Consider the following 15,443-nt stretch of genomic DNA (forward strand, 5'->3'; position numbering starts at 1 on the left):
CCGGATTTCTCCTTGTGGCCTGTACCACCTGTCTGTTCACAGGATACAAACGTTGAGGTTTCAAGTGCCAAGGATATACTACTCATTCTGTAATAGAAATCGTTCCATGCTATGTTGCCAGATTGAACCCGCAATATTTCTAGGAGTAGTGAGGTGCCTTGCATGGAGTTTCATGCCCCGAGAAGTCCAGTGACTCCTAAGAAGATGATAAAGTCACACCAACACAGCCCCCCAGGGCTCCCAATCATCTCAGATTGAAATGTTCCTCTTCCAAAACGAAAGGGCTAACGACGTTTTAAAAAAAGAAAGAGAAAACATTTATCCTCAGAGAGGGAGACCTGGATTACAAGCCAGCCACTAAGGCGGTGGATTCAGTGACATGAAAAAGAGCAGAAAACCTGAGGGGGCCAGGCTGAGGGGACGACATGCATACAACGTTGGCGTAGTCCTCGGCTGCCGGCAAGAACTTTTTTTTTTTTTTTTTTTTTTTTATTTTTTTAAAGACTTTATTTATTTATTTGAGAGAGAGAATGAGATAGAGAGAGCATGAGAGGGGGGAGGGTCAGAGGGAGAAGCAGACTCCCTGCTGAGCAGGGAGCCCGATGCGGGACTCGATCCCGGGACTCCAGGATCATGACCTGAGCCGAAGGCAGTTGCTTAACCAACTGAGCCACCCAGGCGCCCCTGCCGGCAAGAATTTAAACGTGAGGCCCAACCCCTCCACCCACCCTGAATCTTGGGAGACAAGTTAGGGAACCCCAGAAAGGGCAGCAGTACTCACTGTCGGTGACAACAGAACGCCCCTTCTCTTGGTTTCTATCCTACCATCCCCAGGATTACGAATATGAGACTAAGCACCTTTCCATATCCCCTACTGGCGAGAATGTAATTATTCAAATCCACAGTATTTCTTAGGCACCAGTGTTTGAAGGCAACACATTGGACAAATCACAGCTTCCGTGTCCGCACCTGCAACATGAACATACAGGAGGAGGCGGCATCTCGTTCCTTCCACCAGGAACAGTCCAGTGCTCGCTCTCACTCCTCATTGCGAGAGAAGATGAAACTCTCGCGATTCCCGCTGTCAATTCTGCTACTTCTTGAAGTTTTCTTTGACCTCTCAAAGTCTATGGGAACACAGCTGAAGTGACTCTTGTTAAAACTACAAGTTTAAAAACTGTAGCTTGGTAACTATGCACCTTCGTGTCACTCGAGAGAACAATGGGTGGTGTATGAGTGACTTCGACTGGTACACAGCTAGGTTTCCGTAATTATAACCATATTCCAGGCAAATTGTTATGTATTTTGTGTTCTGGGGACATATGTTATGGCTAAAGCCCAAACTGTGGCTAATCTTAATATTAGAGCCAGATAAATCTGTTTTGAATCCATAACATCTAACATTTGCCAGAGTAGATTTGTTCATCAATGGGGCTTAAAGAGGTATACTTCACACATGTGCAATATTACTAAATGCTAAAATTTAACGATTTAAATATACCGGGAACTATTGTAAAGCGGTTGTTAGAGTAGCATTTAACATTAGCCAGAACCTCCCTGGCTAACGTTCAGTTTACACCGAAAGAATGAGGGAAATTCTGGCATCCCCTTGGGGTGGGGAATCACAACTCCCTCAACATTTACAGCATGGCACCAGCTAGAGCATCTCAGGGTATGGCTTTAGAAGGTCTCTGTTTTCCCTGAGAATACTCAGGGAAATGGACTGGATCTAATCAAGAAGCAAACAGATTCCTTTGGAGGTTTTGGGAGACATCTTCTCTCAGAATGTTTATAGTTTGGGGATCTTCTACTTGACGCACATGGCCCCGGATACTCCTCCTGGCTATGTATCCTCCTAGACATGGACGGTAGACTGAAGTTAACCAGAAGATGGAGTTAACTACACACAAAAAAGAACGTTCCTTGGATTACCAATAATCAGCATTTCAAACATAGTATAAAAAGGAATAAAAAATTTTAATCATATCAACAAGCCAAACCAAAGAGGAATGGTTCATGGAACTTACAGGATCCCAATTCAGCACTCGGTGCTCTGCCTATGCATGGGCCCAGTGCCCCCGGTCCCAGGGCAGATGTCAAATCCCACGAAGATGTTGGAATTTTGCACCAAGTTCTTGGTTTGACTTTTCCACCTAAAAAACCTCACTGATCTGAAATAGCTAAAGGTGAGATATGGGCGTGATCTACACGATTCCCCTAATCTAATATGGCCAGTAGGTTTGTCTTCTCCGCAGTCTTAGGGTCAGTGACGTTTCCTCCCAGACTGTTTTATTGGAACTGCAAACAAAGGGAGTCTGAGCTGGATTTAAACCCAGAGCATGCCACAAAGGCTTCACAAAGGTTGAAAATTTGGCATTTTCAACAAGAACCCATCGGAGGTCATAAGAAACACTAGAACAGGGCACACACCAATAAGGTGCTTAGACACTTTCTTTAGGTTCCGGTTCTTGAGGAAGCAGGTTAGGTGTCCCGGTCCAGCCTGTCAATCAAAGGTCCCCCACACGCTGATATCAGAGTGCCGGGGAGGCCGTATTCTCCTCTGTCCAAGCTTAACATTCAGACCTCCGCTAGCGGCCTGTTTCATAAGCTGCCGATGTTGGGGAAGCTCTTCAGTTTCTCAGGAAAGTCATCTTTGTACAGGACAGGGTCAGCTCGGTGCTCCACGACCTTAAGAGGCATGGTCCCAAAGACGGAAGCGAACTTGTTGATGCACTCAGACCTGAGGGGTTTGCGGAGAGGAGGTAGGTGATGGACGAGAGGGAAAGGAGTGAGGAAAACAGAGAAAATATTCAAGAGGCTGACAGATGAGAGCAAAACACATACTATTAGGTATCAACAAAAGAAATCCAAGAGTCCCCAGCCTGCTCCCAGGTTCTGACAAAAGGTTGGGAGGGTGTGGACAGCAGAAATGATCTGCGGGGACTGGGACTGTTGTTCAGGGGGAGAAAGTGAACAGGGGATGCTGTCTGGAGGCCACAGGCCTGCAGAAGTCAGAGTATCTTTTCCCCTCCCCCTCAAATTCCACTCATTCTTCCCCCCTCAGGACAAGCAGGCCTCAAACCAAGGTGGATTAGCTGCCAACAATTCTTAACCCCATGTCTGCCAGCTGAACTGAGAAGGCAAAGGGTGGAGAGGCTCCTGGATCTGAGCTCCAGCTTACTGAAGTTTAAAAGGCTGAGAGGAGGACCTTACACCTGGAGCAGTGGAAGGCAGATGAAGATAACAGGCGGGGAACCTCACCTCCAAACAATAAACCCCTCACTCACTCGACCAACAGTCATGGAGGGCAATCCCTGAACTGCCAGCCAACGGAGAGCGGCCGTTCCCATGTCAGAGCGAGCAGCGCCCTCAGGCTTCGTGACAGAACAGCCCCGCGGCTCTGTGGGAGGGGAGACGGCACTGTCCTTGCCTCCAAACCACCCCTGGAGCCCGTGAGCAACCTCCTCAGAGGTGAGCGGGTCAGGCACGCTGGCGGGAAAGGGTTCTGGTCAATCAGGCCAACTGAGTGTGACAGCTGGGAGGACGCATCCAGACCAGAGAGGAAAAACAAGCCCGTAAACATGGCTTTTGAAGTTAAGGGGACCTCCAGGATGGATTTCAAAAAGGTCAGTACTGTCTCCCCTCAAGTCAGGCCCAGGCACCCGAGAGCTACAGTAAGAACAAGCCAATCAGGCAGAACCATTTACCCAAGAGGGGCTGAATTTCAAGACACAGACCAGAAAAGTCTCTTCTGTCCTGAGATCCTGGAAGCCTTGTTTCCAATTGTTTTAATCCACAAGTTTTTGAGTCTTTGGAGCTTTAGGAAGAAACCAATTAATAAAGAAGCCAGTCATCAATTCTTTTCTCTTAGTCCTTATGTTTCTAAAAGAATGTGTTACCATTTCATTTGGAGCTCTTCTAGCTAATAACACCACCGTGTCCACCACCATAAGTCAACAGTGAATATGTATCAGAGGTTCCAGGCTGTGTTACAAGTGCCCCACGTAGATTAGGAACCCCCTCCATCATGCCAACAACCCTATGGGTAAGTCCTATGATTATTCCCATTTTCCACTGGGAAGACTGAAACATGGAGAAGCATGTAACATATCCAAAGGTCAAATAACAATAAGACGCAGAGCCAAACCCAGGTAGTCTGGCTCCTGAGACTAAAAAATCTTAATGATGAGATGATACGAATTTATTTGTCAACCTAGTTCCAGAGTCCAAGTGGAGGGGCTGGAAATTAACTGTTGAGCACCTATTACGTGCCAGATAACTTACAAACGTGATTTCATGGATTCCTTAAAGCAGCCCCCTCGATATGCCCAAGGGCTGGTTTACAGTAGCTTCCTGTTACCGGCTGAGCAGTTAAAGCTGAGGCCCGAGGCCCCTGAGCTGGAAAGTGCTGGAGCTGGGTCTCTAACGCAGGTCTACACTGGCAAGAGAGCCTTTGTGCTTTCCGTCACACTACTATAACTCACAGGTAACGGACCTTCCCTCCTGCCGGCAGTCTTGTGAGACTCAGGAGGTGGGCGTCCAAGGTTATCCCGGGAAAGACCGAGGAGTGTCCGCAAAGGGGTACCGAGTGAGCACAGCGACTCCCCTCTCCTCCAAGGATAGGGTCAAGGCGGTGGCAGACACAGTCAGTCTCTCCAAGGTCTTCCTTTTGGCAGCTGTTCTGTCTACAAACATGTACGGATTCTTCCAGTTTCCAGTCATCGTGCCTGTAGACACTGGCCAGCAAAGGCCAGCCATGTCCAGCACAAGTACCAGTGAGCATGTATTAAAGAAGAGCCATGGTTCTTGGCAGAGGACAGTGGCTCCACAGCCCGCTGGAGTGCAGCGAGGACAATGTCTCCTCTGTAACCAGATCTGCCAACAGGGCCGGGCCATGGGCAAGAGGCCACTGGGGCTCAGGCCAGCTGACTTGTTGACAACTGCCCCTGGCTAACCCAGGCCTAGTGAGTGCTTCTTTTCTCTCCACACAGCCTGCACTGGAAAAGCCGCTGGCCACTGAGGGGTAAAGGTCCTTAACGCTCCTGCCAGGTACTGACAGTGTTTCCTACCTTCTTTTCACACAGGGGGTCTGGGTTGGGCCACAGGCTGGGGCAGATGGTGAGCTGGGCTGGTTGCTGGTGGCTCACCTGAGTTGTTCTGTCAGGGGTCCAGCCACCCTGTCAGTAAATGCTCCCCCAGGTTGGTTTTCTAATCTAGTACAAACGGGCTAAGAACTGCCAGTGTCTACCTCTGAAGTGCTAGAAGTGTCTGCGGGAGAAAGGACTCATGGTTTTCTGTTTTCCTTGTAAACACATCCAATCACCTAAAGTAACCTGGAGCCTTGAGGACTAATGCTGGGGAAACTGGGAAGGAGACTCATGTGGCCCGGCATCGGGTTACGGGCTTTCCAATGTTATTACTTCATTCATCTCCAGCACATAGCACAGTGTTTGGTACAAAGATGCTCAATAGGGATTTGTTGAACCCATGAATGGATACTGTAATTTGATAGATATTAATATACCTATTTTAGGAGATGAAATGACTGGAATTCAGGGTAAGGCAAATCAGTTTTCTTAAGTCAGATAGCTACTAAGTGGCAAACCCATAATTTGAACAAAGATGGGCCTGAATCAAAATACAGTGTTCTTTTTCCTAAGATCAGCACTGTCTGTCTGCCATATTGCCTTAACGTGGTGAAACGACTGGTCAAAATGAACAGTTACAAAGACTTCTGGTTTTCTGGTTCTTAAAGAATTAACAGTAGATCCTGGAAATGGATGCTGGGCAGTAAAAGCTACACTCCTACACAACTGAGATTTCTGCTCCAAGACCCCAAATATAAGAATAAATAAGCTTATTAAACCACAAAACCTAACACAAGGTCCTAACTTGCAAAGTGGTTAACTTTTTTCACTGTTTTGTACAAAATGGGAATTCTGCAAAGGGAACTATTAAAAAACAAACAAACAAAAAAAACCCCAACAAATGAACAATTCTACAGCTGTAACTCCATCTCTTGGTCTACCCAAGATGGCTTAAATCATGACTTCCTCCCTCCCGATCTAAGTGCCTCATTTAATAATTTAGTGATTCAATCTTTAATCCAAATAGTTTTGCTCCCAGTTTCTGATTTCAAGGCTGATGTCCTCTGTTCCATAATCAAATTTCTCAAAAGCGTATTCTACATTCACTAACTCCACTTCCTCACACAGACGCACACTCCATAACCCATAGGCCCCATCACTCTATGGCATTATTTTTTTTTAAGTCACCACTGACCACTTAACTCAAAGCCCCTTTCCCCAGTCTGCATGTTCTGCGCGCTTCCCTTGCTTCCGTGCACTGTAGATCCCGCTTCTCTCCTGGCCTCTCCAGTGGCTGCTTCTGTTTTCAGTTATTCTTTCTGTCTCCAAAATGTCAGAGCTTCTCAAGATTCTGCCCTTGCCTTTTCTCCAGGCAATGACCATCTCTGGGCAGATGTCTTTCCAATATCTACCTTTGTTTTCATCATCTTCCTGAAGGTCTAGTTCATTGTTTCCAAACACTTGCTCCGTATCTACATCTGCACATACAGAGGGAAAGACCCCCAAATCTTCACCTACCTTACTGCTCTCCAACTTCACCCATGATTCAAATCTCCTCCTGTCCTCATTAAGTACACTGCTAAAGGTGCAACCATCCACATTCCCTCCTCATTAACCGGCGTCTCCTCCTAACTGTATCATTCACACTGTTGACGGTACTACCATTCTTCCTGACTTGAGATCTAAGCTCCCTCTGTCAATTCCTTCCCCATAACCTCAAGTTCTAGCATATCTTCCTTTGGAAAAAAAACAAAACAAAAACCAAAAACCCATGTCTTATAATTTAATCCATCCCTTCCTTTCCACACTCAACTTAGTTCAAGCTTTCCAAATGTGCTTTCTTCAGTTTCTTTAGCTTCATTCCATTGTGTGCACTACTTCTAAGTGAATCTCAAAACAATACTTTGATCAAGCTCCCCTGTTCAAAAACCTTCAGTGGTGTATCAGAGCCTGAAGAAGTAAGTTCAGACTCCTTCACTGGGCAGTTCTTTAGGGCCCAGCACCAACAGGCCAGAATTCTACACTCTAGGCAGACTGGACTCCTGACTGCTTGCCAGATTCACCTTCATCCTGATGACTGGAACCTTCGGCCACCCAGTCTCCCCTGCCTGCGATCTCCTCTTTTTGCCCAGTGATCCTAGTGATCTCTGAAGGCTGACTTCAGGCGCCATCTCTTTACAAAATTATTCCTAGTAATCAACCTAGCGAGAAGTCACTTCTCTTTCCCCTGATCAACGATAACATTTGGAGCCTCCCTTAAGGCACTTATCACATATAGCTTTGGATTGTTTTTTTTGTTTTGTTTTGTTTTTAATTTATTTATTTGACAGAGAGTTATAGAGCACAAGTAGGCAGAGCAGCAGGCAGAGGGAAAGGGAGAAGCAGGCTCTGCTGAGCAGGGAGCCCGATGCGGGGCTCGATCCCAGGACCCTGGGATCATGACCTGAGCCGAAGGCAGCCGCCCAACCGACTGAGCCACCCAGGTGCCCCTAGCTTTGGATTGTTAACATGCGTATTTGTTGTTGTTAATTATAAACTCTGAGAGAATCTTATTCAAAGCCTAACGACATCTGGGCAGTGGCCTATTCTGTTTTCAAAAGCCTATTCCCAAGAGGAAGCCCCCACATCTCCCTTAGTTACTTTCTTCAATGTTCAATAATAATTCTATCTAACTTAAATCTCTCTCACTGCAGGTTAAGTCTCTTTACATTTGTTATCTCAATGGTGCTAGAGAAGAGTTGTTTAGCCTTAGCATGAACTGCAAGGCCATCATCAGGCCAACCTTTCTCCCTAAGATTCCTGTCTTATACAATATAACACCATTTTAACTCAGCCCAATCAATTACCCAATAGCTTAATGCCATGAGTTCTCCCAAAGAATGGAGGTAGGTTTAGTAACAGTTTCAGGTACTCCAATATAACTATAATCGGGGTCTCTTCTAAATGAGCTATGACAGTTAATGTCACTGCCCTTGACTGTGTAATTCCTATGATACCAGTGACAGGTATCTCCAAAATCATATATTATTTCACATTGACAGTTGATAAAGGTCATGTCATTTGGGTAAGATATTTATATATGAAAGAGTAAAGGATTATTTAGAGGGTAAGAATAAGAAATAAGGAGGAGGAAAGCATCATAGAAGAATCCAGGCCAAGTGAAACAACTTTTTGTACAAGAAAATCCTCCAGGCTTTAAAGACTTGAACAGGGCGGATACGCTTTAGAAATGGACGCTGCAAGAAGATCCCTATGAGCCTGTGGACACCTGACTAGATATCTTATTCTATAAGGGCTACTCCAGCACTCTCTGAGTGCGCCCTGGTCCCTTGACAACAGTGTCACTGGATGTCCGAGCTTGCTGTCTCACATAAGGAGCTGCCTTTTGGGAGAATTAGGTTTGATTCAGGAGATGCCAAGCTTGGGGACCCTTGGGGTACAAGTGAGAACGATGAGGCCTACTCTAGGATTATAAGGGTACTGAGGGAGGATGTACACCTCCCGTTTGTTTTACACCACCTACAAGGCTGAAATAAAAGGAATATCTCAGAGCTGCCATGTTCCCCCCACTCTCTCTCTCACTCTATAATGGAAAGAGCTGTGCTTTCAATTCTGTTCTTGGTAGGTGTTTTGGTCAGCAAAGGTAATTTGTCTCTGGGTTTGGCTAAATTCTTTCTAACCAAACTTTTACTGTCACATGGAGATACTATCCTGCAGAACCATCTAGTATTTTCTTGGAATTAACTAGCTTCCACTCAAATGACTGTGGATGGTTAACTGCTTAGTCCACATGGAGAATCTGACTTCTGGAGCTTAAGGCCAGCTATATTTTTAAGACCCTTCCAGCCATTACAAATCGAGTGAGTAGCATTCCAAATTAATTCTTTGAGTGACCTGGGCTTGAACTAACCCAATGCCCACAGTGCAAAAGGAGGTGACTATGGCTACCAGCTGCTGTCCTTATATCTCCAACAAATCCCATAAACAGGCCCAAGGCAGGAAATGGGGATCAGAGGCTAGGGCAGACTTCTGGTTAGAGCTCACTCACCTCTCCACCATGTGCGTCTGGTCAAGCGAAAGCCCATCGATGGCTGTGCACTCAGGACACTTGAATTTCTTTCGTGGTGTTACCTGCCAGAGAAGTACAAAAATATACCTGGCTGTCAGTGCCAAGGACAATAAAATCATGCTTGTGACACCACTGTGCACGCTTCTGTTCTGTAAGCTGAGCTGCCTGCTCCCTCCACATGCATACAAGCGCCCGTATATGGGCACGCGCATGCGTGTGTGTGCACGCACACACACGCACACAGACACACACACCTCACCATTCCTCCATTCAATTCTGTCTGGCTTGGCCAACAGCAGAACTCACAAGGGCCCAATAAAAAAGGCTTGGAGGGCTTTTGCCTTCTGTAACTAGAAAGAAGTGGTGATGACAAGCTCCTTAATTCCTGTTTAATGACTGTTTTCTCACTGCCAAGGTCCTTGTATAAACACCATTTGTTCTTGCAGCCATAAGGGCGATGAAATACAGCTTCCCATAACTTTCACCGTAACCTTAGTTCCAACAGACACTCTTTTTCCTTCTTCCAGCTAATGGCAAATGCTACGAGCAGTGCCATGCTCTTGAAGATGCCAGGTTATTTTGCAATTCCTTTCAATCAGGAAAAAATCCAGTGGTCCCCCTCACCCTCTGAATTCTTTTCCCTGACTCTCCCTCCTGCTCTCCCAGACCTTAAACTTCTAATGATTTTCTTAGCAAACCCAGGGAGACCATTATCCTAACCTAGTGAAGCTCAGTAAACAGTAGCGGATGGGGGGTGGGGGGAAAGAGAGAAAGCTAGATACCTAAGGCCAGGCCAAGAAGTACACAGATGGCGGAAGGACTGTCCAGAGTAAGCAGGCACAACTAAAAATGTCTTGAAGCACATCAAAAAGCAATTTTGAAGGTAAGAGGGATTCCTTTAAAACTAGGTTTGTGATTTACATTGCTTCACTTTTTCTTGCAGTGAGTGCTGACTGAGTCAGAGGGCTGGGGCAGGGTGAGGCCCGGACCAAGTTTGCAGAGCACAGACAGGGACTCTTCCTCTTTCCTCGGTCACTTTGGTTTAATCCAACTTCTCCCATCAATTCATAGCATGAACAATCAGTGGGGAATGCCATACCACACTTCCAATGTAAGCTTCCAGTATGGGAAGACTCCAGTATAGGAATCTGGCCTAGAAGCATTGCCCATTTTTTATGGAATTCTAATCCAGACGGAAAAAAGGTCAGGACAATTCCACTCATAAAAAGAAGTAAACTCTCTTTGTATCTGGGGATCTGGTTCAAGCAAAATCTACATTTCAGGAATAGACACCCATTACAGATACAGAGATCCCCATGTGATCCTTATGTACTCTCAGCTTTTAATTTGTTATGGGAAAGGTACTTTCAAAAACTGGTGATTGATATTTAAAAACAATGTTTAGAAAAACTACAGTTGTAACTGGATAAGGTGTACTTATCCTCTCAATGTCTTTAAAAATAAAAACCAGCCACCTTAAGAGAGATGTAAGTTGCATTCTTTAATAGATCTAGATTCCAAATCAGATTTGAGAATACTATTAAAGGTTTTTAAAAACATGATTTGTAGATTGACCATCGCAGCCTTTATCTCTGATACTGGAGATTAAAAACTATAACTAAAGAAACCATATAAAAAAAGAAAATATGTTTAAATTATCAAAGCCTAGCTTTAATGTTACAATGTGACTGGATCGATCACAGAATCTTAAAGTTAAAAGGGAGCTTAAAGTTCATGTAACCCAACGCTTCGTTTATATTTCAGAGAACATCTCAGGCTCCGAGAAACAGAAACTTGCACAAGATCACGAAGTTAGTGGCAGACTTGGACCGGGATGTCTCACCTTGATGACGGCTTTCCCCGTGACGTTAGCCACCAGGAAATTCATGGCAATGTCTTCACAGTTCATATGAGCATCCACCCAGTTCTTGATATCCCCAGGCATTTTGTAGGTATATAGGTAATTAAAATACTGTCAGGTGAGACAAAAAGAAGAAAGATTCAAATAGCAGTGCCCCGTGGTTGACAGTCAAAGGACAACTTAATCATGGCATGGGGACAAGCTTTCTCTTGTAGGATTAATCACAAGGCTATAAGAAGTATTAGAATGCTTTTGGTCAGATGACCAAGATTCTTTCACACTGTCATTCTTTTAAAAATCACCTATTATAAGCAGAGGAGAGACAGAGTGTGAAGCCCTTGTAGGATGCAGGCCTTCCGGACTCATGTATCATATGTTTAATACATAAAATCTCAGTCAGAGACACACTACACACTGATCTCTACTCTGTTCTTCTCTTGAGCCACAGTGCTCAATCCTGTGTTCTACGTTCTGTCCTGGAGAAAACAGACTGCAAAGAGAAACAGAGAGAAACTCCTGGTGCACTGACACTGCAAAGGTGTGTGCTTTTTAAAGTAAAATGAGGCCCAATTCCGTTTTTTTTTTAAAGATTTATTTTAGAGAGAGAATGTGTGTGCGTGAGGAGGGGGAGGGGCAAGGGAGAGGGAGAGAAACCAGTAGGCTGGCAACGGAGCTGAGCGTGGAGCCCGATGCAGGGGCTCAAACCCAGGACCCTGAGATCATAACCTGAGCCGAAATCGAGAGTCAGACGCTCAACCCACCGAGTCACCCAGGTGCCCCAAAATGAGGCAGTTCTGAAGCTGCCATAACCTATATGTATGAGATAGTACAGAAATTCATTGGGGGCGGGGGGAGACTGTACACAGTGTACATCCATAAACCCCATGAATTATAAACCTCACTTACTTATTGCTAAGAACAAAAACCCATTTCTGGATTGAGAGCTGTTAAAAATACAGAGCAGGGCTGAGAAACCAACACGCATCACTACACCACCGCTCGGCTCTGTGCAAGGCACTGGGGCGGCCAGAGATGCAGAGGAGACTCCAGCCGGCAGCACCTCGTGCCGCCACCGACAACGGAGCCCGCATCACAGCTCAAGGCAGCCACGCTCTGCCAGGGGCGCTCCAGCCTCAACCCGAATGTTCTAGAGTCCCAAGCATCCTCTTTCAATCCCTCCCGAATAAAAGTCAAAAACGTGAAGTGACAATTCTCAGGAGAGGAAATACACAAAAGGAATTTCAACCACAGTAGTCAAGTCAAAGTGGACACAGTTAGGATCCTTTTTCACTTACCGAAACAGCTCAGTCTGATTTTCCCTTTTTACGTATTTCATGCAAGCAGAGGTTATAGTAAGACAGTTCTATATTTTGTTGGTGGGAGTATAAACTGGCATAAACAATACTGAAAACAAGAGACATATATATATCTCGAAACCTCCCCAAAATGTTCAGTCCCTTTGACATAATTCTACTTCTAGAAATCTATCATAATGATCACAAGTACAAACAGTTATGAAAATGGATATTAATCACTACGTAAGCATTAGCTATTAAGCATTATCTTAAATAGCCAAAAAATTTTGAGACAATCTAAATATCCAGTGATAGAAAAATAGTTACACATGATTTATGGATATTAGTACCACAGCATATTAGCAATTATGTTATGAAGGAATGCTATTAAAAAACTCATAATACATGGAAAAAGCAGGCTAATGAGCATGTTTACAACTGTCTGTACATGTGAATAAATGAATAAAAGGCAAACTGAAGATAACATCTATACAATAACAATGGTTATCTCTAAGTAATAGGACTATGAGTGACTTTTGAGTGAGTGTGTGACTCTTCTTATATGATAACATTTGTTATGAATTTTCCATATTTTCTATTATGAGCATGCATTATTTATGTAATAAGAAAAATAACTTTAAACCATCACACAACATAACCTTTCTTTTTTAACTGAAGCATAGTTGGTGCACTCGACAACATGGTCTCTGTAGGCCCTCTGAGGAGGACATTTTTCCTAAACTCAGCAGAAATTCAACTGGGCCACACAGAACACGTGTCATGCGTGCAGTTTTGTCACCTCAGATCCACTTGCCCAGCCTGCCCCCCCACCTTACCTTGTGATAAAAAGCTGCCCCCGTGAGCACCATGGACACCTCATTGGTCCACTCAGACTCATACTTCCACTTATTCATCTCGTGGTCCCAGAGGTGCAGACGGCCCGGGTAACCCACCAAGCGGTCAGGAAACTCCCGCCAGACCTGAGGAAGAAACACATCCAGTTCAGACAGAGACCAAACATAGTGCTACGTCACCCAAACGGTACAAACTCCCAGAGCCAGCTCTTCACCAGCTAAGGTTGGGATGGGCTTCTGAAGAGGTTTCCTTAAACAGGGGCTAGGTATTCTATCAATATTCAAAGATAGATGTGGATTCTAATTTACTCCAAATCCTCCTGCCGTTGCTGGGAAATTTCAAGTCATGTAGTAACAGCTCACTTATTTGGGCCAAGGTAGGTACTCTCTTAGCTAATGATGAAGGAAACAGGTGCCATTCTTTTTTTTTTTTTTTTTTAAGATTTTATTTATTTATTCATGAGAGAGAGAGGCAGAGGCAGAGGGAGAAGCAGGCTCCCCGCGGAGCAGGGAGCCCGATGCGGGACTCGATCCCAGGACCCTGGGATCATGACCTGAGCTGAAGGCAGACGCTTAACCGACTGAGCCGCCTCCATTCTTAATGCATGCACACATGAAGAATACATGGCCGTGCAATTCGATTGTCCTCATTTATTTTTTTTAAAGATTTTATTCATTAGAGAGAGAGAGAGAGAGAGAACGAGCACACAAATGGGGGCAGATGGAGAGGGAGAGGGAGAAGCAGACTCCCCGCTGAGCAGGGAGCCTCACTAGGGGCTGGATCCCAGAATGCTGGGATCATGACCTGAGCCGAAGGCAGACGCTTAACAGACTGTCCCCATTTCTAGTAAATTTGGCGATTGTGAAAACTTAGTCTCTGTTTCTAAAGATTTATTTATTTATTTATTTATTTAGAGAGAGCGAGCAAGCAAGCGGTGGGGAGGGGCAGAGGGAAAGCCTTAAGCCAACTCCACACCCAGCGCGAAACCTGATGTGAGGCTCGATCTCATTACCCTGAGATCATGACCTGAGCTGAAACCAAGAGTTGGACACTTAACCGACTAAACCATCCAGATGCCCCGGAAAGTCTGTTTCTAAAACCAATGTTTTTAAAACCCTAATTCCCTGGAGCACACAGTCATCTTTATGACCTTTTAGAAGCCTCATGTATAGAGAACGTGTCTGTTTCTATAATCTGTAACATACTGAAAACAAAGACTTGATCTCCATATTTGGGAAGGCTCTTAAGATACAGTTTTATGAAACAGAATCTGGTATACTGGGGGTGGGGTACTTCCAGTATTTTTCCCCATGTATTTCTTTCTGTATAATTTAGTTCAACCTTAATTGAAAGAAGAGTAAGTTCGTGCCTTTAAGGAGCATTGACAACTTAGCAGCTGTTCATGGTGCCACTTCTCAGCAACCATGATTCCTTATCCTTTACCGGGCCTCTAAACAACAGAGCTCCTGAGGGTCCAGTCCTGTGCCCTAGTCTCTTCTTTAAACAATCTGAGTCATTTCAACTAGTTTCAATCACTTTTGAATACCTTCTCTACTATACTGACCTCTAAATTTGTTTGGCCCAGAATGTTCCTGAGAAAACCAACTACTTAATACCTTCAACTGGATAAACAACAGGCATCTCAAACTTAACATGTCCAACGCATAACTCGAGTCCCTATCCCTGGATAAGCCATTCTCTCAATCCTCTCCATCTCAGTAAATCATCTACCTGACTGCCCCAGCCAAAAAGCTACAAGTCAGTCTTTATACCTTCCTTTCCTTCTTCCTCACACCCCATCCATCAGCAAGTCCTGCTGGCTCTACTTCTGACCACCTCTGGCCAATTCTCCCACCCCTCTCTCTAGCTCAAACCACCATCATCTCTCACCTAGACTATTGTTATCAGGCCTCTAACTCATGTCCTTGCTTCCACTCTCGCCCTTCCAAACCATTATTTACATAGTATCTCTAACAGGACTTTCCTAAAAGAATATTAGAGAACAGATGGTCCCTAACTGATAATAGCTCAACTTACGATTTTTCAACTTTACAATGGTAAAAAAGCAATATGCATTCAGTAGAAACCTACTTTGAATTTTTGAATTTGGATCTTTTCCTGGGCCCACAGTATGTGGTACGATCCTCTCTCATGATGCGGGGCACTGGCAGCGAAGCAGCTCCTAGTCAGCCCCACGATCACGAGGGTCAACAATCAGTACACTTAAAACCATCCTCTACTCGTGCGCCTGGGTGGCTCAGTTGGTTAAGCAACTG

At 44.9% G+C, this 15,443-nt stretch overlaps 1 protein-coding gene across 4 annotated transcripts in view; it reads right to left on the minus strand.

Annotated features, from left to right (window-relative positions):
• Window positions 1-1,966: 1,966 nt before the first annotated feature.
• Window positions 1,967-15,443, minus strand: part of EXT2 (exostosin glycosyltransferase 2) — a 139,029-nt gene continuing 125,552 nt past the window's right edge. For all 4 annotated transcript variants that reach the window (XM_021685386.1, XM_021685387.2, XM_021685388.2 and 1 more), the window contains 4 exons: window positions 13,149-13,292; window positions 11,000-11,128; window positions 9,136-9,218; window positions 1,967-2,740 (listed from right to left, as the gene is read on the minus strand). In XM_021685386.1, the coding sequence (XP_021541061.1) occupies window positions 2,602-2,740; window positions 9,136-9,218; window positions 11,000-11,128; window positions 13,149-13,292 (495 nt within the window). In that variant the 3' untranslated portion in view covers window positions 1,967-2,601. The remainder of the gene's footprint in view (window positions 2,741-9,135; window positions 9,219-10,999; window positions 11,129-13,148; window positions 13,293-15,443) is intronic.

This window comes from Neomonachus schauinslandi, chromosome 11 (genome assembly GCF_002201575.2).
Source record: "Neomonachus schauinslandi chromosome 11, ASM220157v2, whole genome shotgun sequence".
NCBI lineage: Eukaryota > Metazoa > Chordata > Mammalia > Carnivora > Phocidae > Neomonachus > Neomonachus schauinslandi.